This window comes from Gasterosteus aculeatus, chromosome 18 (assembly GCF_964276395.1).
Source record: "Gasterosteus aculeatus chromosome 18, fGasAcu3.hap1.1, whole genome shotgun sequence".
NCBI classification, from domain to species: Eukaryota; Metazoa; Chordata; class Actinopteri; order Perciformes; family Gasterosteidae; genus Gasterosteus; species Gasterosteus aculeatus.
In genome coordinates this window covers 13,858,247-13,882,798 of record NC_135706.1, presented here as the reverse complement: position 1 = coordinate 13,882,798, position 24,552 = coordinate 13,858,247, and the positions used below count along the sequence as shown (strand labels likewise).

At 48.8% G+C, this 24,552-nt stretch overlaps 3 protein-coding genes across 7 annotated transcripts; 1 reads left to right on the top strand and 2 right to left on the bottom strand.

The window, feature by feature from the left end:
* Positions 1–1,959: 1,959 nt before the first annotated feature.
* Positions 1,960–13,284, bottom strand: gtf3c2 (general transcription factor IIIC, polypeptide 2, beta). The gene is made up of 20 exons (XM_040160996.2): positions 12,972–13,284; positions 12,345–12,450; positions 11,564–12,137; positions 11,357–11,448; positions 11,094–11,251; positions 10,791–10,876; positions 10,596–10,673; positions 10,367–10,465; positions 9,962–10,189; positions 9,359–9,470; positions 9,161–9,272; positions 6,845–6,876; positions 6,571–6,700; positions 6,220–6,361; positions 5,436–5,597; positions 5,278–5,356; positions 4,982–5,110; positions 4,661–4,894; positions 4,302–4,409; positions 1,960–3,680 (listed from the first exon to the last, which is right to left on the bottom strand). The coding sequence occupies exons 2-20, from the start codon at positions 12,367–12,369 to the stop codon at positions 3,438–3,440; spliced, it is 2,823 nt and encodes a 940-aa protein (XP_040016930.2). The 5' UTR covers positions 12,370–12,450; positions 12,972–13,284; the 3' UTR covers positions 1,960–3,437.
* A 735-nt stretch (positions 13,285–14,019) lies between these two features.
* Positions 14,020–21,264, bottom strand: LOC120808251 (uncharacterized). The gene is made up of 16 exons (XM_040160998.2): positions 20,947–21,264; positions 20,103–20,185; positions 19,966–20,021; positions 19,831–19,889; positions 19,121–19,695; positions 18,788–18,877; positions 18,399–18,497; positions 18,156–18,280; positions 17,783–17,869; positions 17,486–17,584; positions 17,241–17,408; positions 16,950–17,138; positions 16,758–16,859; positions 16,475–16,537; positions 16,183–16,281; positions 14,020–16,090 (listed from the first exon to the last, which is right to left on the bottom strand). The coding sequence occupies exons 2-16, from the start codon at positions 20,182–20,184 to the stop codon at positions 15,467–15,469; spliced, it is 2,517 nt and encodes an 838-aa protein (XP_040016932.2). The 5' UTR covers position 20,185; positions 20,947–21,264; the 3' UTR covers positions 14,020–15,466.
* LOC120808292 (uncharacterized) lies at positions 21,127–24,449 on the top strand. Of its 5 annotated transcripts, none has more exons than XM_040161129.2 (7): positions 21,206–21,347; positions 21,520–21,600; positions 22,437–22,462; positions 22,836–23,027; positions 23,119–23,333; positions 23,451–23,478; positions 23,959–24,449. In XM_040161129.2, the coding sequence occupies exons 1-7, from the start codon at positions 21,334–21,336 to the stop codon at positions 24,030–24,032; spliced, it is 630 nt and encodes a 209-aa protein (XP_040017063.2). In that variant the 5' UTR covers positions 21,206–21,333; the 3' UTR covers positions 24,033–24,449. The 5 variants fall into 5 exon arrangements, with proteins under 5 accessions (XP_040017066.2, XP_040017063.2, XP_077949642.1 ...); XM_078093516.1 differs by having other exon boundaries at positions 21,520–22,333; XM_040161132.2 differs by lacking the exon at positions 21,520–21,600 and having other exon boundaries at positions 21,127–21,347.
* Positions 24,450–24,552: the final 103 nt, after the last annotated feature.

Genomic DNA, 24,552 nt, shown 5'->3' with positions numbered 1-24,552 from the left:
GCCTTCAGGCCAACACGACACAGACCAAACCGCTCTGCGTCTCCCTTTAAACATCTAGCGTCCCCCATCAATCCGCGCTGAATACAAGTGTTGTACGTCTAATATCCAATAATGAATCATGGCATCGCTGACTTGAGTCTCTGGTGTACCGTCCTTCATTCGGTTTGATCACCTCACGCCAAAGATGAGGAGACTACGTTTCAAAAGGTTGCAAAAAACAATATTTAAAACACCTTTTTTCCGTTTTAGGTGGTTTTCTTTTATAGCTTTGAAGCAGTTATTCCTGCTTTCTCTTTTCGGTCGGTCCTATTCTGTTGTGCGTTGCTTATTGATCGGTCTGTATTGATGAGCGTCAGACTGGAAAAGCAGTCGGCTGCTTCTGCTGCGGCCCGACGTTCTGTTCTGAGAGCAGGAACGATCACTTTCAGCTTCAGGCAGTCGATCATCTCACGGCTCTCATTCCTGCTTCAGTGTTCCCGTCTCCCCACCAGCTGTCTGACTGCTCCACCAGTCTGATCCGTCTCACCGTGCATCCACCCGATCCTCCATCCATCCACCCGATCCTCCATCCATCCATCGTCCATCCACCTGATCCTCCATCCATCCATCCATCGTCCATCCACCTGATCCGCCATGCATCCATCGTCCATCCACTCAATGCTACATCTATCCATTGTCCATCAGTCCATCTTCTATCAGTCGTCCATCCACCCAATCATCCATCCATCGTCCATCCACCCAATCATCCATCTTCCATCAGTCCAGTCACCCAATTATCGATCATCCATCCACCCAATGCTACATCTATCCATTGTCCATCTTCTATCAGTCGTCCATCCACCCAATTATCCATCATTCACCCAATCATCCTTCCATCCATCGTCCATCCACCCAATCATCCATCGTCCATCAGTCCAGTCAGCCAATTATCCATCGTCCATCCACCCAATGTTACATCTATCCATTGTCCATAAGTCCATCTTCTATCAGTCGTCCATCCACCCAATTATCCATCATTCATCCACCCAATCAGCCATTGTCCATTCACCCAATCATCCATCCATCCATCCATCATCCATCCACCCAATCATCCATCGTCCAACGGCCCATTATGTGTTGTTCAACAGGCCAGACAAGTTGAGTGTTGAAAGGTCAGAGTTCATCCTCTGGGGAGCTGGAATAAGTAAACCGTGAGCCGGTCGGTGTCAGTTCACGCTTAACAAACAGAATCATTGGTAAAACCTTTGCGAGCATAAGAGAAGTCGACACGCCTGTAATAAAAGCATCGATGTTGTTGGACATTTGTACATCGTGAACTCTGGGCCGAACGCTTGCATGGTTGTTAGCTGTTATTCAATGTCGCGTGCGATAAGACGTCTCCTCGTTCGACGGCCAATCAGAACACCCCGCCGAGGGTTAATCAAAGTCAAGACTCCTTTAAAACTCTATATTTTCACCAATTTTACTGTACTGTATTTTTAAATACATTTATTCCTTTTGAAATACTGCAAAATGAGAATATGTTATGGCCCCCGGCGGCAAAGTTTAAAGTGAATTTAACACCATTTTACCGATAAACTCTTCATCTTCATTGACTTTCCTCTCGTGTGTTCACTGTGGAAGCGTCGTGTCTGAGAATGCCGTGTCGTTACTGCACCGTGTGACTGTAAATATGTCAAATATTGTGTTTTCTGTGTAAATACACGTGTCCCTCTTGTCCAATCGGTCCTGTTTGTCTCTGTGCTCTTTGTTGCATAAATCCACATCTCACATCCGTAATGTTTGATATTTCATTTGTATGTATTTTTTGTAACGTCAAATAAAAGGTGATGGAAAGCTGCTGATTATTATTATTATTATTATTATAATGATTGGAGAGAAACCTCTTTTATATTTAGTTTTAGCTCTCGAACCGCTACGAAGATCGTTTTCAAAAGCTACTTTTCCGAGGACTCAAACGTTCATTGCAAAAACTTTTTATTAACATTTAAAAAAATAGCAATAGAGAAAAACAACAAACGAGAAGTGGCGGCACATTTTGATGCTTTTATAACTATGTTTGAAATTCATAAGTTAGCAATAATGACGTCATTCATAAGCTACTTTCCCGCCGCTCATTAATCGGCATTGGGACCGTCGATGACATTCGGGAATTAAAGTGAAAGACAAAAGAAACTCTTCTCAAAGCCCCTAATTAAACTTAGAGGTCAAGTATTTAACGCAAAGTCTGAATTAAAAAGAGAGACTGCTGCGTCTGCAAACAAAAACACATTATTTCTCAGTTTTTCAAACACTGGAAAATAAATTAGCGCTTGTCACAAAACAGCAGCTGCTCTAATTAAGACAATGAATCAAAACCTGTGAAACACCAGAAAAACAGCAGGAACACGGCAACCGCTGGAGAAAAGAACCATGAGGAAAAATACATAAATGTGTCATTAAGAAACAATTCATCCAGCAGCAGATTAAAAAGATTTCAAGTATTTCCCTTCAGTTAAAAGCCTGAGTTGCTCCTCACATAATAAAATGCAAAAAGCAGAGATGCGCTTAAATGAATGGTTCATTCAAAAACAGAAGTGATTGTCATCGAGTGGAGAGATGAAGCTTCTGACTCGGTTTGAATGTTTTTCGTGGAGATCTGTTGTTCTTTCTCTGTGAACTTTTCCTTCGTGAGATTTTTCTTTTATTTTAAACGCAGCACAGTTCAGTTTAAAAACATCAACTGTGAAGTGGGAGAAGAAAATTGAGGAAAAATCTTTCACATGGCGTAAAAATGGAGACAAGATGTCGTGGAACAAACGTCGGCCCGAACAGCGTCGCCACGGCAACCGACTAAAGCCACCGCGTTCTACTGATTGAACAGTAAATCCAAACCTGTTCTAAAAAAAACGCACGCCGAAAAAGCTCAGTCCTCCACATCTTCCTAAGAAACATCAGTCTGATTTTCTTCTTCACCTGGTAACAGATTATCGTGAGCGGGAAACAACAGAGGCCACAATTTATGAATGCATTCACTTTTTTTCTTTATGAATCGCCTCTGTCTTGTTAGCCCCGCCCTGCAGTGATGTCACAGCGTACAGACACGCCCCACTTGTGCACTTGTACGACTCCCGTCGACACCAAGACTTGTTGCAAGGCCGCGTGGGTATCATTGGTGTCCTGAGAGCGGTTGGTGGTACGATACTGAATGTGTGAATTAGATTTCTACTACTTCACTTTTCTCAGACACGTTTGCAACGTGCATGCAAAATAACAGAAACTCGGGGCGCTCAGCGAGGCACTTTAACGCCGCGGGCCTTTGATGGTAGAACGTACTTCCTTTAAAAAGGCAGAGGAGGAAACTCTTCATCGACCAGGAACACTTTCAGGCAGAACATCTGATCTTTTGGATGAAGCTCGTTTTTTTAAAAACATGTGCTGAGGGAATAATACTTTTATTAATCCCCACAAGAACCCTCTTCCGCGGGCCGGCCTGCGGGTGATCCACCTGCGGGTTGGGCCTCCTGTTCACGAACGGCGTCCTTGGGGGAGTAGAGCGCGGCGAACTGGTCCCGGGTCTCATCGATGATCTTCTCCGTCTGGGAGCTGACCATCGCCCTCAGACAGTTTATCCTGACCAGCCCCGACTGGCCCGCCGACGCCACCCAGGCGTGGGAGCACATGTTGGGGCTGAAACGCACCTGGAGGGGAGGAGCAACAGACGGCGAGGTCAGCGGAGGCGAACAAACGTGCAAAGCGGCTCTCGCGCTCCGAAATCCGTCATGGACAAATGTGAAATAGTTGCCGCTGTTCGCTGCACTCAACGGCGACCTCGTGGTTCCAGTCTGAGGAGCTTTGATCTGAAGTCAGAGGACGCGTTTCATCGCCGCGGCGTCAGCGCGCACGCCGAATACCGGGGTCGTATTTATGCAACCTGAGTCCATAGAATGTGGTTTCCCGTCCACTCTTCCCTCCCCTTATTCCGCTCGTCACCAGCAAACATCCCGCCTACATAAGCGCCTCCCCTTCAGATGAAGACGAACCCCCTAATGTCCGTCATCCCGTCCCGGGGACATCCGCCGCCCTGACGTCTTAAAACTGCTGCCCATATTATACTCGAATGGCGCCCCCCTCCCCCCCTCCCCCTCCTCCCCCTCCATTCCACCCACATTTTTCTCATTTTACACATCATTACATTCTGGCCGTCTTTATTGCTGCTCATCAGAGGACGAGAGAGAGAGAGAGAGAGAGAGAGAGAGAGAGAGAAGGGGGGGTGGGGGGGAATCTTTCTCCTCCTTGTTTGTGTGTCTGTGTGTGGATACCTTGTGTAGTGCAACCAAAGGCGTCTCCTCCACCTTCAGCTTGGTCTTAAACTCGGTGGCCGCCATGCGTTTCCACACAGCTCGCTTCTGGAACCCTGCGAAGGTCCGCTGGAAGTCCAATGATCACAAACATTTTATCATTATATCCTAATAATTAACTATAATTACCAAGAAGCTCTTTGAACTTTCACAGTTTTGTAGGTTATTGCCCCAAACTATTTTGATACATTGGGCGATTTATTTCACACAATTCAAGAAGTGATGGACGACGGCTGTAAGTCCCGCCCATCAATGGCGGACCGGCCAATCACAGCGCAGTTGAAAGGAGAAACCAGAGACCCGTTTGTTAATTTACCCACCGGGTCGCTGTCGGTGTGCTGCAGCCAGCTGCTCCTCGCCGCCTCTTTGAACGTCGGGATGCGTAAGGAGGGACATTGGTCTCTCACAGCTCCTCCTCCATCTCCTCCTCCCACACCTTCTCCTCCGCTCTCTTCGGCCTCTCCCCCTCCCTCTTCCTCCTCCTCCTCCGGTTCCGTCTCTCGGCGGTCTTCTTCGGTGGTATCGTGAGGCATCAGAGACGTGAAGTAGACGGGCTGAAGGACACGTTAATGCGAGCGGCTGTTTAGCGCTCCAGTCGTGAAGCTCCTCTCAAAGTGTTTCTCGGTGGGCGGTGAACTCACAAAGCGGCGGTCCAGCGTGCGTTTGACCTGCACGGGGACGGTGCCTATGTGGGGCAGAAGAGAGAGGATCACCTCGCCGAAGTCGTCCGCCGTCGCCACGCTGTTCAACCACTCGGTGTACGATATCGACTGCAGCGGAGAAGAAAAGACGCAGATCAGCAGTCAGGCGTCTCTTCTGTCCCCCGCGTAGAAACCGGAGCTTGTCCCACATATTCATGAGGAAGTACACATGAACGACATAAAACTCTCAGGTCGAGACTCCCGCGTCTTCCCCCCCATCGACGGCTCACACTCACCCACACGGTGCCGGTCCGCGGGACCGCGAAGAAGGTGTGCAACTGGTGGTCCATGTAGTGAACTCCCTGTGAGCCGAACCTGGAGGACACACAACAGATGAAAACACCCCCCAAGTCTCGGCGTCGGCGGTCTGCGGGTAGAGAGGAAGCAGCCTTACGCTGCGTACGCGCTCTCCTGCGCCAGCAGCAGGCCCGGTCCGTTCAGGGGCCAGAAGACCTCGTTGGTCAGGTAGCGCTTCTGCACCATGATGGGCTGGTAGGGACGCCTCAGGTCCCACTTCTTCACGTAGCGGTCGTCTCCCGCCGTCATCAGCAGGAACCTGCCGGTGAATGACCAGCGTTTGTACGACTGTGAACCTCATTGAAGCTGAAGGTGTATCTGAGCGACGAGCTCATACATTCTGTGCGCGACTTATCTTCTCATTCCACCTTCGTGGTTCCACCTTGTTTTCTTTAATGAGTTTAAAAGGTGACATCTCATATTTTCATCTGATGCTCGGTACTCAAAGATCCTCAGCCCTCGTGCTGACGTCACATCGGTGTGTTTCGCACAATCACCCACATTAATATTCCTTTGTCGTCGGCACCTTAAAATGACGACATTGCAGATTTTTTTTCCCGCCTCCCCCGGAGCGGTTTCAATGAGACGCACCGACGGGACGGGCCGGGGCGGGGCGGGCTGACTTATAGGCCAGCGATGAAAGTATTTTAATATTAAAATGATCCTCGCAGTCCGTCCATGAGAGCATTAGGGACATTTAAAGTTGGAGTCTAACAATCCTTCCTCTGGACACCAGAGGGATGAAAATGATCATTATGCATGAGTGTTTCGTAATGAAGGGCGGCATGAAAGGTCGGGCTGACGGGTTTAAAGCTGCGATGCGAGAATGAAGGAATTGATTAATGCTGTTCGATCACTAGACTGTCCTACACAGGTCTCACCTGGAGGCGGGGCAGAAGGACAGCGCCCGGACGGCGTTGTCGTGAGCCATGAGGCACCGGTAGGGCAGCAGGGTGAGCGACTCCGACTCCCGCAGGCGCAACAGGGCCGACTTAGTGGACAGATCCCACAGGCCGACTACGCCTGGAGAGACAATGAAGACACGAAGCTCGTTGGGACACAGAGAAACATGCGGGAAATAATTATAAAAGTAGACTTAAATACGTGAGTGATGTTTGCAGGAGAAATCCATCCATCAGTGATCCGGACACAAAGAGCCTGACAGACGAACCCGAGGGCGTTCAGGCCCTTTGTTCGTTCTGCCAGAGCGTCTCCAAGGAATCAATCCGTACCGTCATAAAAGCCCACGGCCATTATGTTGTGCGGCTTCTCAGGCAGCCAGTCCATGGACAGGACTTGGCCGCTCTTCTCGTGGCGAGGGGCGTTCAAGGAACCCAGCCTCAGGGTGAGAAGCCCCTCAGCCTGCAGACAACGAGAGGGGGGGGGGGGGGGGGGGGTGTCCATCAGACATCACCGCGGCAACAGAGCGAGCGGACTGCATTGGGAAGTTCATGACATGCCGCGCGTGCAGAGTTTATGGAAAAGCATCTTGGATCTGGAGCCTACCTGGTAGACGGGAAGCTGCTCTGCGTCGCTTTCTGCAGAGAAACACGAGGGACAAAAAAACCACGAGCGTTATACAGGGAACAACATGCCATGTGCATGAGGGGATGCCGGGAGACGGGGTGATGGAAGGTGATATAATTAAACGTAATATTAAAGAGAGATTAGAAGACAATACTTTAAGTGTGAGTGTTTGGTTTAAATAATTCACAGGAATCGTTCTGTTAAAGTGGCAACAAATAATAATAAATAGAGTCACATGAAGTCTTAAGCATTAAAACCAACCCGGACATCTGAAACCCAAATGGGAAAAATAATCTCAGCATTAAAAAGGCCTCGACTGGAGACTGATAACAGATCAGTTCTTCTGGTGAAGATAAGACCCCCCCCCCCCGCCCATGAGGATTGACGCAGTCGGGGTAAAAGGTGTCGGCTACTAGAGCTGAAATTCACGGCTTCTAACAGCAACGACCGCTCAGCGATGCATCTTCTTTGTCATTTCAATTACAGATCCTCGCCTGATGGAGAGCGCCGCTGGAAGTGATGGGCCTTCAGTCTGCTTTTGTCTTTTTACCCCCCGACCCCCCTCTCACCCCCCCCCCCCCCCCCCCCCTCCAGGCTGCAGCTCTTAACAGCCGCCTCCTCACATTCATTCTGGTGACTGGACAGACAAAAGCCATTTTTAATTATCTGTCCAAAACAGGCACTGTGCTGCTGCAGAGAAACACACACACACACACACACACACACACACACACGGACACACACACACGGACACGGACACACACACACACGGACACACACACACACACACACCTTTAAACCCATCCGAGCCTTTCACCTTTAACCCGCTGGGCCGAGAAGCTTCTCTTGTTTCACTTGGTGAGAAGCGGATTTACCCGGTTCAACGTTTTCACATTAAAATAAGAAATAAAACAATCAAAAGTGCTGCAGCGTTCTGGAGGTTTAAGAGCTGCAGTGTGCGTTTCCATCCGGAAACGGTGACATTTGGGCGGAGGAGGTGGAGGAGGCTGACGAAGCGTCTCTTTGGAAGCTCGTGATCCAAAGCTAAATGCAAACCAAACTGTAACTTACGTTATAAAATATTAGAGCCTGTGATCCTTCAATCTAAGGAAGTTGTGTTTTTGCATATTTTAACTGTTAAAAAATGTAAATATATATTAACTGCGAATGCATTTTAAATTGTTAAACAGTTAAAGGAATACAAATTCTGCCCACTTGATGTGGAATAATTTAATTGTATTTCACAGGCTACATGTGGGGATCTACGCCTGTGAGGGTGGAGCTCATCCACAACGCCATCACACCGCTGACATCAGGCGAGAGGACACGCCCCCTGACACCAGCCGGACGGACGCAGGAAGCGATTCAAAGAAATGTGCGAGCGACACTTTGATCCAGACTGGTGCAGAGTGGTTTACTCAGAAACACACACACACACACACACACACACACGCGCACACACACTTCTGCGTGTGTGATGGATGCGGTCGATAAGAACGCCATTAATCTCGTTCATGCAGCAGAGCTCCAGCTTCTAGAATCTCAGCAGATACTCACACACACTGCGAGTGAGTGTGTGATTGTGTGTGTGTGATTGTGTGTGTGATTGGTAAACAGTTTGTTGGACCCCCGAGCTCTAAACAATCCTCACGGATGTTTTTCCTTTATTGATTTTGAGACCCGGTTTGCTAAACGACGTCCGTGTCTGATGTGATTAATACGCTGATTTTAGACATAAATCAAATTGTGTAGAATAAAAAATAAGAAAAACGTAGTCTGAACTCATCCTCATTAATTGATTAATTAATTATTAATGATGCCAAACATTCTTTGGTTCCAGCGTGGCTGAGAATTATCAGTGTAAACTAAATATCTTAAGATCTTGGTTGAATAGAAGCAGCAACACTCAAAATAGTTTCTCGTGTGGAAATAAACGTTGTGTTGCAGTCACATGACTCACGCGAGCCTCGGCCTCCGTCAAAAGCTCCTCACCTCCACCCGTCGCGGCTGAGCGTGGGCGAGACTCTTTGGGCGGAGACACGGCGATGCAGGAACACATTAAAAGATGGAGCCGTCCTTATTGTACTTATATTCTTCACTCGGCGGGAGCTTTTTTTTTTTTTTTTACCGGAGGAGTGCGACTAAGTCGCTGCTTTACTGCGGGAATCACTGACTTCATACATCGCCGCCCCCTACTGGCCACACGGCGCACTTCATCTCTTCAGTGTCACTGCTGTGAAGCAAAAGCCCTTCGCCATTGCTGTGATGTTTGTAAAACGCCGTTTAAGCGCTCACCGGTCGGCCCCTTGCTGGCGTGCAGAGCGTCCGGGTGGGGCAGGCTGTAAACGGTGACCACGCCAGTGGAGGTGGCGACCGCCAGGAGGCCGAGCCTGGGCAGGAACGGAGCCTTAAGCCAGACGGGGGGGGGGGGGGGTATAATTGCTTTTAACATGCAGAGCAACGGGTGTCTCGTGTTGCAGGAACACGTCTCACCTTCCTGTCACAGCTGGGCAGCTCCCAGCCCCCCGCCGGACACCACTTCAGGTGCCAGATGAAGCCTTTGTCCTGCGCCAGGCCGTATGCCAGGGCCGGCTGGCAGTCCGGGCTGGAAGACAGAACGGTAGTATTGACAAAAGGGGATTTAGCTTTGGATTGAAGAATCAGGAATCAGGAAACATTTATTACCAAAATATGGCAAACATACAAGGAATTTGTCTTGGCGCGACATTAGACAGACAATAGAGGTGGAAACCTAAATATAAATATTACCTACAAAAGAGACAGACCCAAATATAAATTAAATGAAAATAATAACTAAGAAAATATATACACATTTAAAATAATAAAATAAATAGCATAAATAAAATGTAATAATTTAAATGGGAAAAAAACGTTTTAAAAAAATAATTTAAAAAATAAGAAGATAAATAAAATAAATAAATAAATAAATACAATGGGGTAAAATAAAATAAAACAAAATAACATATTTTATTTTTTTAAAAGACAGGTAATATAAAAAAGACATAATAATAAATACATAAATTGAGTAAAAAACAATCAAAATTGTTTTTAAAAAAAGGAAGAAAAAAAAAAGACCTTTGGTTGTACTCCAGCCGGCCAATCTCCCACAGCTGAACGATTCCCTTCCCGCTGTGCGTCCTGTTGACGCAGTGCCGGTCGTCCATCCCCCGGTGGCAGCCCAGAGCCACGTACTGGGAGGCCGGAGCCCCGTCGGGTGTGGGACACCACTCCATGGCCCAGACCGGTCCACCCGCGTACAGCAACATGTCCCAGCGACCCGGGTGAGTCGGCGCCGCTGTGAACCTGGCCGGTGACGTAAACAGAGCGAAGTGATAAATGATGATATGATTTAATAAATGCATCATTGGGAGGCATCAACAATCTCCTCCTGGTGCATTTTGTAAAAGGCGTAAAAGGTGTCATTTTAAGTGCTAAATCACAATTTAAAAGTATAAACTTAACAGCGCGCGTCCTTCTAACCTGCCGAGTCTTTGCAGAGGCGTCTCCTCCTTCACGCCTTCTCTGGACACCCTGAAAGCAACAGACTGACGCTCCTGAGGCAGGAAGTCCTCCAAGTCACTGAGGAGCACACGGGACACACGCACCTTCAGCGGTTACTTTACTTCACTCCTCTCAGAGCAGATCGGCGTATTTTAGCTTGATGGGTGAAAAAAAAGAAAAAAAAAGCAAAGGGTTCAAGGTCGACTACCTGAGTGGAACGAGGTGCCAGGTGCTGGTGGAGGGGATCCACTCTGGGAACACCCAGCTGCTGTAGTGCTCCTCCCGGCTGGAAATAATAACGTCAGGGATCAAACACCTGATTTTCCACAGCTGTAAGCTTATTACGCTGTTATTGAGCCTGTGGTTCGACTAAGAGACAACAGGAAGGAGGGAAGCTACTCACAATTTCTTGGTGATCTTGGTGGCTTCCCAGACCACCTTCATGACGTTGGTGGTGAGCCCGTTGGGCGTTTTGGGATTGGGGCCAATCTGCAGGAGACGTTTTGGTTTATTTTCCATCTTAAAAAGGACACTGATGATTCATGACTTGGTTCTGATTGGTTGTGATAATAAATAAAGTGAAGAATCCAGTGACCAGTGAATGAAAGAGGATGCAGGTTTTATCTAAACGCTTATTGCTGCCTTGTGGTTAAAATAGAAGAACGTGATCACAACCAATCAGAATGAAGGAGAAGACTCTACGTACATGTATCCTGGAGGCGGGAAAATATCTTCCATCCTCCTCCGATTCGGAGTTGGACTTCTCCTCCTCCTCTTCCTCCTCTTCCTCCTCGCCACCTGGATGGAAGTCCTCATCTTCTGGAGCCCCACTGTCAAAGCGCTTCCTCTTTCGGCCTTTACTCCCTGCATGTTAGAACTTATTTCGATACGTAGTGATGGAGAAATATTTCTGCATATTACTCTTTTTTTTTTGTCAATAACAACACGACATGTTACGCTCCGCCGTACCTTTGCCCCCTTTCAGGTCTGTCGGCTCCCCGGACGCGTCCCCGGGGTGGTTGAGCACTTCTTTAGCCAAAATGTGGAGGTACTTCAACGCCCTGGGGAGACATTTGAGAAAACTTTCAACCACCGCCTCCTCCTACGTACCTGAACGCGCCTGCCGCCTCCCCGCCTGCGAGGTGGCCCCGATTAAAAAAAAATCGCCCAACTCACGCCTTAGCCGCTCCTCTCCGCTGGCGCCCGCTCGGCGTGGTCTCCTCCTCGGGTTCGTCCGCAGGCGCCTCGCACGGCGGTTCTGGGACCGGCTGCTTCCTCACGTACTTCCTCTTTGTTTTCGGAGTTCCATTTTCCAGCTGCAGGACTCCTGCGACCGCGCCCCCCCCATTGGCGGTGGGAGTTTTCTTGGCGGGAGTTTTCTTGGCGGGGGTCTTCTTGGCGGGGGTCTTTTTCGCCGGGGTCTTCCTGGCCCTCGTCACCTTTTCAGGAGTTTCCTCTGAGGGTTCATGATCAGAATCCTGAGGCGTCTGTTCGGCAGCGTCTCGTCCCACATCCTGGATCTGCCGTGAGGCGTTCTCAGTCTTTGGCGGACTTTTAAAAGCTGCTCCTCTTCCTCTTCCTCTCCCTCTTCCTCTTCCTCTCCCTCCTGCTGCTGATAACCTCCTTTGTGGTTCTTTTTTGGGACTTTGCCCATCAGACGGTGAATAAGTTTCAAAATCGGAATATTTCCTATTTTTCTGTCTCTGTCGTCCTTTGGAGCTCGGTGACGAACACGGCGGCTTGTCTTGCTCTGCGTGGAGAGAGACGTCATTGAGCGCAGGAGTACAGACGCGTCTTAGCGAGACCAAGACTCTTAAAGTGTTGTTATCATGTTACTCCCACAGGCTGCTTCCTTGCAAAGAGAATCCACACACCAAAATATAGCAACGCACGCGTAACATGGTGCACAAAAAAATTCATGCTCTTGAATAAGCATCTAAATGTTATGGTGCATCACCTGGTCCAGGGTCAGTGGGATCCATGGGTCCTCGGTTTCGGGGGCTGTGCAGGTTTTCTTAGATGCCTCCTCATCTATGGAGCAGATTTCTCCTCCTCTGGTTCTGCTGTTGCTCATAAAAGAAAAAGAAATAAGACACACGTTAGCATTTTCATCTTCATATTTCATCATCCTGCCTTAATGGTCCAAGCCGACTGAGCCAAAGTTTCCCCAGCGGGTAAATGACTGCATGGGAAGTTTTAAAACATTCAGCGTGGAAACCCGGAGAGAAGGAGCAAGGCGCATTGCCCATATGGACTCCACGACACCGGACCTCTTTCGCTATTAGGGCCGTTTAACGGTTTGTTCCGTTCCGAGGTTTGAACCTCAGTGATATGAACTCAGATACTTGACAGATATTCTAGTGTTCGGACCCCCCGTCGGTTCGGCGGGTGTTTCAAACCTCATACGTGCAAGTACCAAGTTAGAGAGTCCTTCACACACAGCAGCTATCAGGCTAACGCCACCGAGCTAATGCTAAGCGGCTAAAGCGGCACCGGAGCACACGTCCGCGTTAAGTCATCCAAACCCGCCTGAAATCGGCCGGTAACCGACGGGACGTTTCGGGTCAGCCCGTTAAATACTCACCCCGCGTGGACCTCGGGCTCCCGCCTCGGTGGCGGAGGCTGAAAAACCTCGCACCGTATCCGGGTGACGCTCGCAGTCTGGGCCGCTCGGGATCGAGTCCCGACCTCCGCTGCCGGCCGCTCCGCGCCGCGGGAGGTCGACGGAACCGCGGAGACGAACCGGACGTGTCGACCGAACCGGGGTTCTGTCTCGAACCGGTAAAACGTGGACACCGCGCAGGCTGCTGCCACTGGTTTCGGTCGTCAGGAACTCGCTGTCAGCCCGCCGTCACACCGCCATGTTGCTGCGCCGGCACGGGGAGCCATACCGCCCCCTGCCGGCGCAGCGGGCCGCCGCGCCGGGCGACCAACCGGGGAGGCGCCGGTTCAACGCCGGGGACCCCCAAATACAAAAAAAGTACTAAAAGTACGAATACAAAACATTAAAATAATTATCTGGATTGAAAATTAAGCGTATTATTAATTTCCAATTCCAATGCACAAACATCCAAAAAACAAAAATCAAACAAACAAATCTATTACAGATGCAAATGTCGTTTATCTCAACTATAAAAAATCACACGATCAGGTTTGCAAGATCAACTTTTTTTAAAGACCAGAATAGCATTTTAAAAAGATAGCTATGTTATTTGATACTTCAGTAGTGAAGACAGTTTATTTTTCTTAAGGTACTTTGGGTTGTTGGGAGTAAAAAATACTTTTTGAACTTATATTTAAGTAAAATTATTATTTAAAGGAATACTTGGATTGAATTGAATTGAAATTTATAGCGGCATTGTTTTTAGTAAAGTAACGGTGAAAGTGTATTAACACATTATTAAACATGTCAAATATATTTAAATATTTAAAATAGTTTTAACATGGAAATATTAATGAATAGTAATTTCAAAATCAGTTATACCTTCCATACGTTGTAATTTTATGTTCATATTTTTATTCTATTGAAACGTACGTTGGTATTGTGTTATCTTTTAATCCTTACGCATTGTTTTCTAACACATCAGATGTTCACATGTTGTGCTTTTTACTGACGACACAGAGCTCCGAAATAAACAGGAATTAAAACTTTAATCATCTTTGTGGTTATAACAATAAAAAAAACAAAAAAACAATACTAACATATTCAATGTACAGATTCATAACATAAATTCTGCTGGGATTATAACTCGTTATAACTCGAATATAAAGTATGTCTCTCACAATGGAAGAAAAAAAAGATTAAGTGCTTTATTCGTTTATTTAAACTCTAGATTGTGTTCACTTCCTGGATTTGATAACGTTGGCGTTTTGGTTCTGTGGCAAACAGAAGGGGACAAAAAGGGGAAATCGCCCCACGTGGGCTCTAAATCACGGTTAATTTCTTCTCCTGATTGTTAGAAATAAACTCATAAAACCTGTAAATGTTGTATTCTGAAAAAAGACATACCCACTTGAATACTTTCGTGTATAGTTAAGTGGTCTCTGGAGGATCTGGAGGGTCCTCTGATGGAGGTCTATAGAGGATCAGGACTAAACTGGGACTGGTTCAGAACCAGTTCAAAGTTCCTCACAGTAACTTCTTGTACAAATACTTCCCACGTTTTCTACTTTAAACGCTTCCATAAGGTGTCTGATGAGGGACATGGAGGTAAAATCCTTTCATATAGTTAAAGGTAAACAGATTAAAGTGTTGATGATGAATAAAGTTTTTTTTTTTAAGTGCACCACAGAATGAAAAACAATACATTCATAAAAAACGCAAATAAGACATCAACCAATAGTGTTAAAAGGTCACAAACAAATGACTGAGGACCACGACCATACTTCACTTGAGTAGATACAGAGCACATCAACATCAGGCTTCATGCTGTCAGCCCGCCATAAATAAACCTTTCCTCCATCACAACACGGACTAAAACCCTCTACGGCTCTTTGATTAGAGGTCTATGTTTTAGGAGGAGCTACATCCTGCAACTTCTATATTTATAACTATAGAATAGAAAAGTGCTGAATGAATGGAGTCCATCGGTTTACCGCTCGCTGGGCGGACGAATCGACTCAACAAAGCTTTAATCGTTAATTTACCGCGATAGACATGAAGCTACGTTGTATTCACTGTCAAAAAAAAATGCATTTAGTTAAAATCTCAAAATGTAACCGGATGAGATGAGACTGAAGTCGGTGGTTGGCAGGGGGGGGGATGAGCACGCAGGGCGAAGGTGTACAGATCGTCCTCAGAGGCACAAAATATGTTCACAGAAACACGAGTGTAAAAAAGTACGACAGAGAAATGAACTTTAAACATGAAAGACAGGGAATGTTCACGGACATTTCTAAAGAATAGGACACGTTTAGAAGATAAAACGCTACACTACGTCCACTGAAACGCCTCTGGACCCGAGCGTGTGTGTGTGTGTGAGACGTCCCCTTGAGGTTTCCATCGGCGTCTTCTGAAGAGGTTCGAAGACGTAAATAGCAGCTCTGTCTTTTTTTTCTTCCCTCGGTTTAAAAACCGGCTCAATTTTTTCCTTTCAAGTCCCTTGAGCCTCCCCACCCCCGGGGGGGCGGGGCCTCCGCGGCGCCCGGGCGTCTCGAGCTCCACTGGTCGATCGGTCTCTGCCTGTCCTGCCGCTGCTCCGCCGGTGGGCCGCCGCAAACGCCTCCACCTGCACCGAAGGCAAAGCAATCCCTCCGCCTCCCATCGGCGTTCCCCCTCTCCCCCCTCTCGCCCCTCCTCCCGTCCGCCATCACGCCGCCTTCCTCTTCGAGTTCTTCGAGCTCCGCCGTGTCCATCTCGATGGGGGCCTGCTCCGGTCCCGGCCCCCCCGGCTCCATGTCCACCCACATGGGCCCGGGCGGATGCTCCACGGGGGTGAAGTGGAGCACCCGCTGGTGCAGCTGGGGGTCGAGGCCCTGGTGCTCCGGGTGGAGGAGCTGGAGGTGATGCATAGGCGGGTGCTCCAGCTGCAGCTGCTGCTGGTGGTGGTGCTGGTGGTGGTGATGGTGCTGCTGTAGGTGGTGCTGGTGCTGATGGTGGTAGTGATCCACCATCTGTTTGTCCACGTTATGGACCACCTTGGGCTGGTTTTTGAGGAACTTCTCAAACTTCTTGGAGGCTTTTTTGTTGGTCACAAACCAGTCCTGTTGGAACAAGGAGGCGGGGTCAAATACATGTGTTGTTGTTGTTGTTTGTGTGTGGCCTAAATGGCGCTCAGCTTGAACTAAGCGGTTACCTGTGAGTGGACGGAGTTGATGTGGTATTTCACGCCACTTTCGGAGTTAAACTCTTTATTGCAGATCAGACATCGGTATTTTCCAGCCTCGAAGTCGCCCTGGAACGAGATGCAGATGCAACAGACTTCACCTGAACTCCCATCGACCGGTTTGTATCATCACATCCACCTATAAATGGCTTTCAGAAATCATCAATATTGACGTCACTACGTGCAGTTTCTTTTACTCGTCATTCTTCCAAACAGTAAAAGAAGGAGAAAGGCTGACGTAGGCTGACGTAGGCTGACGTACCCTGGAGCAGAGTCCCAGATGAGCCTTCAGTCCAGACACGCTGGTGTAGGTGGAGCAACAACCCTGGAGGAGGGTCACGCACTTTAGGAGAGAGACTTAAAAAGGAACACTCCCTACTAACTTGATTGAAATAAGTTATTTAAAATAATAACAGTAAATTTAATTTCCCTTTAGTGGTACGATGTTGTTTCCTCCCCACGGCGTCAACACAACAAATGCACGCAGATACAGAAACGCATGGATAAAAGGGCGTGAGGGGATGGAGCCCTGCGCTGTTCTCCACCTGGTTGGGGCAGTGGACCTTCCTCTGCAGCTTCACCTCGTTCTTCCACTTCCTCAGCACCTCCTGGCTGAAGGCCGGCAGGCCCGGCCGGGCGTATTTCAGCTGCGATAGAAAACACACAACCGCGGTTACCACGGCGACGGCCCAAGCGCCCGCTCCCACCCCCCCCCCCCCCCGGGGAGCCTTTCTCACCTTCTTGTCGTCGGGCACCAGGTCCGACTGGAACTTCCTCTTGGGCCAGTCCTTGGGCAGGTCGTTGTTGGCGATCTCGGCCAGGTGGAAGTTGGCCACCTGGGCGGAGGCCCGCTGCACCCGCCCGCTGGCCGTCCTCTCGGGGTCCGCCTCCCTGCGGGCCTCGTCTTCCTCGCTCTTCTGGGGCGTCTGGGTAAGTGGGGGGAGGGAGGGGGGGGGGGGGGGGGGGTTGTGAGGAAACGGTTGGAAATCGTCCGAGTCGGCGCGCGCGAGATGAAACGCAGGACTCACGGGCGCGTGCTCGGATTTCAGGTGGTACTCCAGCCCGGCTTTGGACCTGTAGGCCTTCCCGCAGTGCGAGCAGTTGAGCAGCATCTTCTCCAGCTCGGACTCCTCCTTCCCGCACTTCTTCGTGTGGTACACGTAGCCCATGATGCTGGTGAAGGCGGCGTTACAGCCCTGACGAGAGGACGAGAGGAACCGTTTCACCCTGGATTCATCCTGTCGGACTTGAGTAAATCTCAGTTTTATTTTACCTCTTTGGAGCATTTTAATTTGCCGAGTCTCTTCAGGATTTTACGCAGTTTGTCTTTGATGGCGCGGTCGTCCAGGTCCTCGGCGTCTTCTGCAGAGGGCTGAACGGAGGGGGCAAAGAAGCCGAGAGCTTCGATCATCCACAGCAGTGACTGCAGAAGGTCGTGTTCCGTTGCTCCCGTTATTTCTCCCCCCGAAATGTTTTATTCTGACTTTATTTCATTCGACTCATCACAACGCTGCGGTCGACGGATCATCACAACGCGAAGACCACGAAGCAGGCGAGGGGGGGCTCTTACCAGATGGCTGTGGTCCGCCATGACGTGGTACTTCATCCCCGTGGAGGACTTCAGCTGCTTCCCACAGTGCTGACAGGTGAAGGGCAGCTGCACGCAATTCACACACAGCAAACGCTTTAATCTGAGCATTTCTTATTTTACTGACTTATTCATTATTTTAGAGCTCATGTAAATATCTCAGGTGCCTCCTGCAGTACTCTGAAGCACCTCCAGGGGTAACGGTGCACTGAATTCTGCTCATGAGACGTGTGTACTTGAGGGGACACTTGGTACTGAGGAAAAGGATGCGAGTCCTCCGAGTAACTCTGCTCTTCTTCTGCACTTTAAGGCGTGCGAGTCGTCTCGTGTTAAAGCTCACTGACGTTCCGCTCACCAGTCGGCAGTTCTCCATGTGCTTCTTCAGCCCCTCCACGGTCTTCCTGCTCACGCTCTTACATTTCGGGCAGGTGACTCGGCCTTTGGCCACGATCTGCAGATGCCATTGCTCCTCTTGACTTCCTGGTGGACCCCGACAAAATAAGGACGATTCGTTTTACGTATTTTAAAGTCGCGCGCGGACGGAGGCGAATTTTGATCAGACGAAGACAACGCGGGCCGGAGATGGATTCTGGCTCACCCGGCGGGTACGCGGGGGGCTCCTTCTTGGTGGAGATGACGGGGGGTTTCTGGTCCTCGCTGGGGGGCGGCGTCGAGGCCTCACCGGCACCATCCCAATCTGAAATATTTACATTAGAGGAAATATTTTGTTCTATCATAGAGACAAAAGGAAAAATCCATCTATTTATTTTATTCCTTTATTTAAGAAATGCTCTATTTGAGTAAATAAACGTCTTGTGTGGGATTCATCCTTTCAGAATAAAATACATGTTCTAAAAGAGATTTATATTCAAATATTGCTCTACACATGAGCTGCTCCAGTTTCGTTCACCAGCAGGAAACGGGAACGCTGTCAACACTTCTTCTTCTGAATGAGATGTGACTGATAACAACAAACATGTTACTCACTTGAGTCTCCGCCGTCTGGGGGCCGGGGGAAGACGCCCACGGGGGGGTCTCGCTCCGTCTCCACTCTTTGGACTTTCTTCATGTTCAAGTCTTCAAAGTCAACACAGAAATACTCCACATGTACAAATGCTTCACTTCTCTTATGAATGACACACACAGGGAACATCTAGCTTGTGAGGTACAGCTACGTCTTATTCATGTGCTTATGAGCACACAGGAGTGTTGCATTCAGGGTCCAGGTTCCCTCTGATTGGTCGGATTCTGTATTCTACCGTTAGCTCTGTGTTGTTCATGACCGGAGCGCATTTACCTGTGACCTGCATCACCACGTACCGGGTCTCCAGACGGGCCCCCTGTCTCTGCCGGCGCCGCCCCACCCTTGGTCTTGGCTCCGGCCGCTCCCCCACGCCTGCTCCGGCCCCCGGGAGGGCCCCTCCCTCCCCGGGTCCCTGCCCGCGTTCCAGACCTGGTCCTGGCCCCGGTCCCTGTCGGCCGCCCAGCCCTGCTCGGGTCCCCGGTCCCGGCCCGTCATCCAGGCCTGGTCGGGCCCGCCGTGGCCCCGGTCCCTGCCCGGGATCCAGGTCTGTTCTTGCCCGGAGTGCGGCGCTCGGTCCCTGCCGGAGGTCCAGACCTGCTCCTGTGGTCGGTCCCGCCCCGGGGTCCAGGCGTCGGGGCCCCGGTCCCTGCTGGGGTTCCAGCCGGGGTGCTGAAGTTGGGGCGCCGCCCTGCCGGCCTCGGGGCCCTGAGGCCACGCGTCCTTCCCCGCCAGTCTCGGAGGCAGCCTTGCAGAGGGCGGAGCCACGGACCCGGGGTCCGCCCCATTGGCCAGGCCACCCGATGACATCACTGAGCAGCTAGTGGTCGGGTAGTCTACTGTTACCATAGAAACACTCTGGAGGTCCTCATACCTGGTTTAAAAAACAAACGCAAAACATCAACACTTATTGTTCCACTAATGACGAAGAAAAGTTATTTAAATGGAAATTTAAATTTTTACAAATAAGTAATTATTTCAGTATCCTCACGCGGCTCTAAACGCTCACCTCTTCCTTCCACAAGTTATCCTCGTCTTCAGGGCGTCGGGGGCTTCGGACTCGTCATCCTGAAACATTCCAGCAGAGCGCTGTGACGAACCACAGATCCATGTGCACTCAAACTACTCGTCGCGTTGTTCTCACCTGAGGAGATCCCGCTGAGTTCAAGCCGCAGCTTCTCTCCGCCAATCGCTGCACAACTGATGGGAGGCAACGTTGCACTTGAGTTACAATCAGAGACGCAGAGGGGACGGGAGCTTTTCAGAATCAAACCTCCGTACCTTTGGGTTGGGACTGGGACGATTTGCGCTTCCTCGGCACGTACAGAGGCGACATGTCCCCCCCGCTGTGTGCCGGGTCCATTCTAGGAGGAAAAACAGCCAATAAAGACGCATTTTGTCAGTGACATCAGTAATTATTAGTGTGTTATATTCTATTTTGTTACCGCTTGACCTTAACCATTGATACTCAATACATAACCACGGCCAAAAGATTATTACAATGATGATGATGATACATTGTTATGACTATTTTTACATTTATGTTTATTTTGCTGCCTATATTTTATTTTCTATTATTTAGGAATGTAGAATATATGAGCTTTACTTGAAACAGTATTCTTACAGTTGTGTATTATTATGAAATACGCTGCACCAAGAAAATAACATTATTATATAATAATGATAGATACATAAATACAAGTGACAAGAATGCAGACTACGTGTTTTTAATTGTGTATTTCTGCGTTCTCCCTCTTCTAGAAGTTTAAACTCGTGTATTTGTACTTTTACCTCCATTACGTAAACAATGAGCATATATTCATATATATACACAATGAGCATGTGTTTCACCCGCACGTTTGTTGTGTGCGCGCGTCGTCACGTTGAAGGCCACCGACGAGAGGCGTTCAGGGAGCCAAACAAAACGTGGTTAAAGTGAGCGACGCGTGAGCATATTTATAGTTTTCCACCGAGCTCTCCGGCAGGTAACGGTCATCCGCGCGTCCGTGTGAATTAAAACAACATGAAGACATTAACGGGACATTTGGAGGACGACGCGTGCAGCCGGAAGCGGAACCAGCTCGGCACCCGAGACCCGGTGACCGGTGCTCCCGTTGTTCCTTACCGGGAGGCGGGTCGGTGGTGGAAGAAAAACGCAACGGCAAGCCTCCGGTTCTACGGTACCGTCCCTGCGCGAAGACGGTTAGCCTCCATGTCTGCGGAGTCCCCCCCCTCCCCTCCTCCCGCTCCTCCTCCTGCTCCTCCTCCGCTGCCCCCCCGGCAGTGACCCCTCCGAGGGAGGGGCACCATGAAGGGAGGCGCCGGCGGATCAAGCTCCTGCGATGCGGGCAACGAGAAGACGAAGCTCCCACAGCGTCTACGCGCGAAGGACGCACGCCGGCATTGTTGTGCACTCCGTGCGTCTCGGGAGGAGGAACGCCCTCCTGCGAACGAATAAGAGCCGCATCTGCTGCCGCGTTCACGGGCGGTGGGAAGTACCGCGATTTACACGATGACTTCGTCTTCGTACGTTTAGGACCTTGTGCATTCTTTTAAAAAAGCATGCTGTGTGACATTACATTATTGTGATTTATGTACAATACGATATCTATACATATATATTATTTTATGTACGTCATCTCCCTTTATTATATTTGTGAATGCGTGAGCCAGCTGTTTCTTCGTCTTCACCACACAGTCACGGAAGTTTACAACAGACCCTGAATGCAGCAGCACGGGGACCAGAGGGGGGCGGGGCCTCCAGACAGCCGACAGCGCAGTAAGATAGCAGCAGGTTAATGAATGATTGATTTCACGTGGTTTCACATTCAATAAAGTTGCAATACATTTTCCCTTGTTGGGCCCATTTGGGCTCATGAGAGATTACAGCGTTGCTGCGGCAACCAAACATCCAGCCAACAACAAGCCACCTGAAATGTCTCATCGGGCCTCCTGAGGAAAATAGGAGCTTTTTAGCAGCTAAATGTAAAACCTCCTCCTCCTGCTTCGTGCTCTGTCAGTCGAGGTTAAAGGATCAGTCTGTAGAGTTTAGCGGTGACGCTGCACAACCGACTGAAAATGTTATCAATACTTTATTGCCTCTCTGAGGTCGAGCAGAAGATGCCGATCTCTGAACATTGGACATTGAATTGATGAAGCAAGTGAACTCGTAAAGTCACATCTACTGTGCTTAAAGGTGTTACACCTGTAATTCCTCTGTGATGTAACATCTGGGAGGGTCCGTGCAGCAACAGCAGCAGCTCTGGCTCCTCCCTCCTCCCCCCTGCGCCGTCTCAGACCCTCCCTTCCTCCCTCCTGTGTTTGCCTGCTTGTCAAAGCAAAAGTGAAAGCAGTCTGACGGAGAGGGAGCTGAATCTATCGTCTGTGTGTTTGAGACGAATATGCCAGATACCTTGACAACAAATTACCAGTCCTTTCAGTAAGTAAGCGTCCTGTGAAGCGCCGGGTGTCAGCATGAATCGGATGCACTCTGAGGGTTATATGCTTCTGAGGTAACTCCAGCTGTGGGGGGGCAAAAAGAGTCCGTGATACATGTAAGAATTGTCTGTACTTTGGACCGTGTTGACTTAAGGTTCCTCTGTGTTTGCTCCTCAGGGACGATGAGCTGCAGCAGAGGAGAGGTGAGAGAAGCTCTGATAAATTAATACGTTTCTCAGTGGTGGAACGTGGAAAAGTACATTTATGCCCTCAGGGGACTTTACCTGCACAGGGATTACTTTCCCTTTTCATTTCCTTACAGCACATTTAAGTGCAAATACTTTTTATACCTTTATTTAAATTAGCTTTTGAATGCTTTTCTTACTTAAAAGTGTGAAGCAGTGTGTAGCAGTTGTGTTAATAATGGCTTTTGTGCGTTGTGGGACTTTTGCTGATTTTATCTCCCCCTCCCCCACAAGACATGACCAGGTTGTTGCAAAAGCAAACACCCATTTAAGGAACTATCGGTATGTTTTGTTAAAATGAAAACCGACGGACGTTCTTCCCTTCCTTCAGTGTTTGGGAAGAACTTCTTCGTCCACCTGGCGGGAAAGACCAACGGCGCTCACGGAGACGTCGTCAATTATCTGAAAAGGATCGGCAAAGTCCAGGTGGAGTCCTACGCAGAGAGCGACTTCCTGATGGTCTTCTGTCCCGTGGTTTCACGAGTCGGAACCGACATCGAAGCGGCCCTGAGCGACAACTCGGGTAGGAAAGTCCACCGAGGATTCAAATAACCTAAGATAACCTAAACATGTGGTGGTTTGTGGCCTTCTTGAACATCGCCGTGTGCCCTCAGTGCTGACGGATGGCAAACCGGCGGTTCTGGTGGTGATGCATCACACGTTCGATCCCCGTCACGTGGTGGCGGAGAGCAGGAGGCAGGTGAACGACACGAGGGTGTGGCTCACCGTGGACTGCCTGTTCTACCAGAAAAACCTCCTGCCCTGCCCACTCAACGACATCATGCAGAAGCAGGTCGCCGACTTCCTGGGATCGTCTTCCGGTTCACTGGTACGACGACTGCTTCTGACGAGGCGTCCACACAACGTTGTGGCAGAAATGAGGGACGTGATGAGTCTCCTTAATACTAATCATGTGACCTCACATTATTTTCTTCCTTTCCTACAGGTTCCTTTCTGGAAGAATACCACATTCCGTAAGTGTTGCTTTAACCTCGCAAGCAAAATAAATCATTTAGTGTTTTTAGTAACATATGCCATATTTTAGGTCTTTGATGAGCTTCAGTGGAGGGAGAGTAGCAAAGCATCTTTCATAGAATGTGGTTTTATATTTAAGGTACATACCAGAGTGCAGTTTGAATATTTCAGCCCTGCATTCTGTGTAGTGACCAGCAGGGGGCGACTCCTCTGGTCCCATAGACGTCTATGAGAAAACGACTCTACTTCCCTCAGTAAACATTGTAAACAGGAGTTTATGGTCTCAATCTATAGTTTCAAATCTTCTTCAATACAGCATTTAGTAGATTATGGTCCATTTCAGTCAAACAGACCATACAGCAGGGTGTGATTTACTTAAAAAAAGTCTCATTGTAGGGGATGTTTTCACTGTGGTCACATCTGTTTCCTCTCTAAATAAGTTGACTGTTGATCCAAACATCTTTTTTCCTTTATTTTAGTTGCGGTGGCAGGAGCTGTTTGTTTAGTGGGGGTGCTGTTGGTGGTGCTTATAACTCAATTGCTTAAGAAATAGAAGAACAATTTCCGAGAGGACCGCCGCTGACACGCTGGAGATGAATTAGTCTCTCACCGATAACCGAAGGCATCTTTAAATAATATTACTGTGTTTTGGCTGAAGCGTTTGATCAATACTATTTTTTCTGAGGCACAATACTTGGGAAAATGAAGGAAGAATAAAGCAAGATACAGAAGGAGAGAGTCATCATGTTGGCTGTAATTATTCCAAACTGATTTTACCTTAATTGTTGGGTGTGAAACTGTTACTTTACAACCCTGATTGTTGCACGTTCATGTTTAAATGTGTCTTGTAGAGTCGTGTGTCATCAAATCTTACGTTTCAGAGTCAAAACTTCCTGTGAATGAATTATCACATATGAAGATTATGTGTTGTTCCTTCATGAAGAATGAATAAAGTGGTTGCATCCCGTTATCTGTGCATTTGTCTCTGTGGACGCCGGCGTAACGCGCACTGTAACAAATTGCTGTAAATTTACGGTGCATTTCTAACAGTATCTTACAGCATGTCATAATAA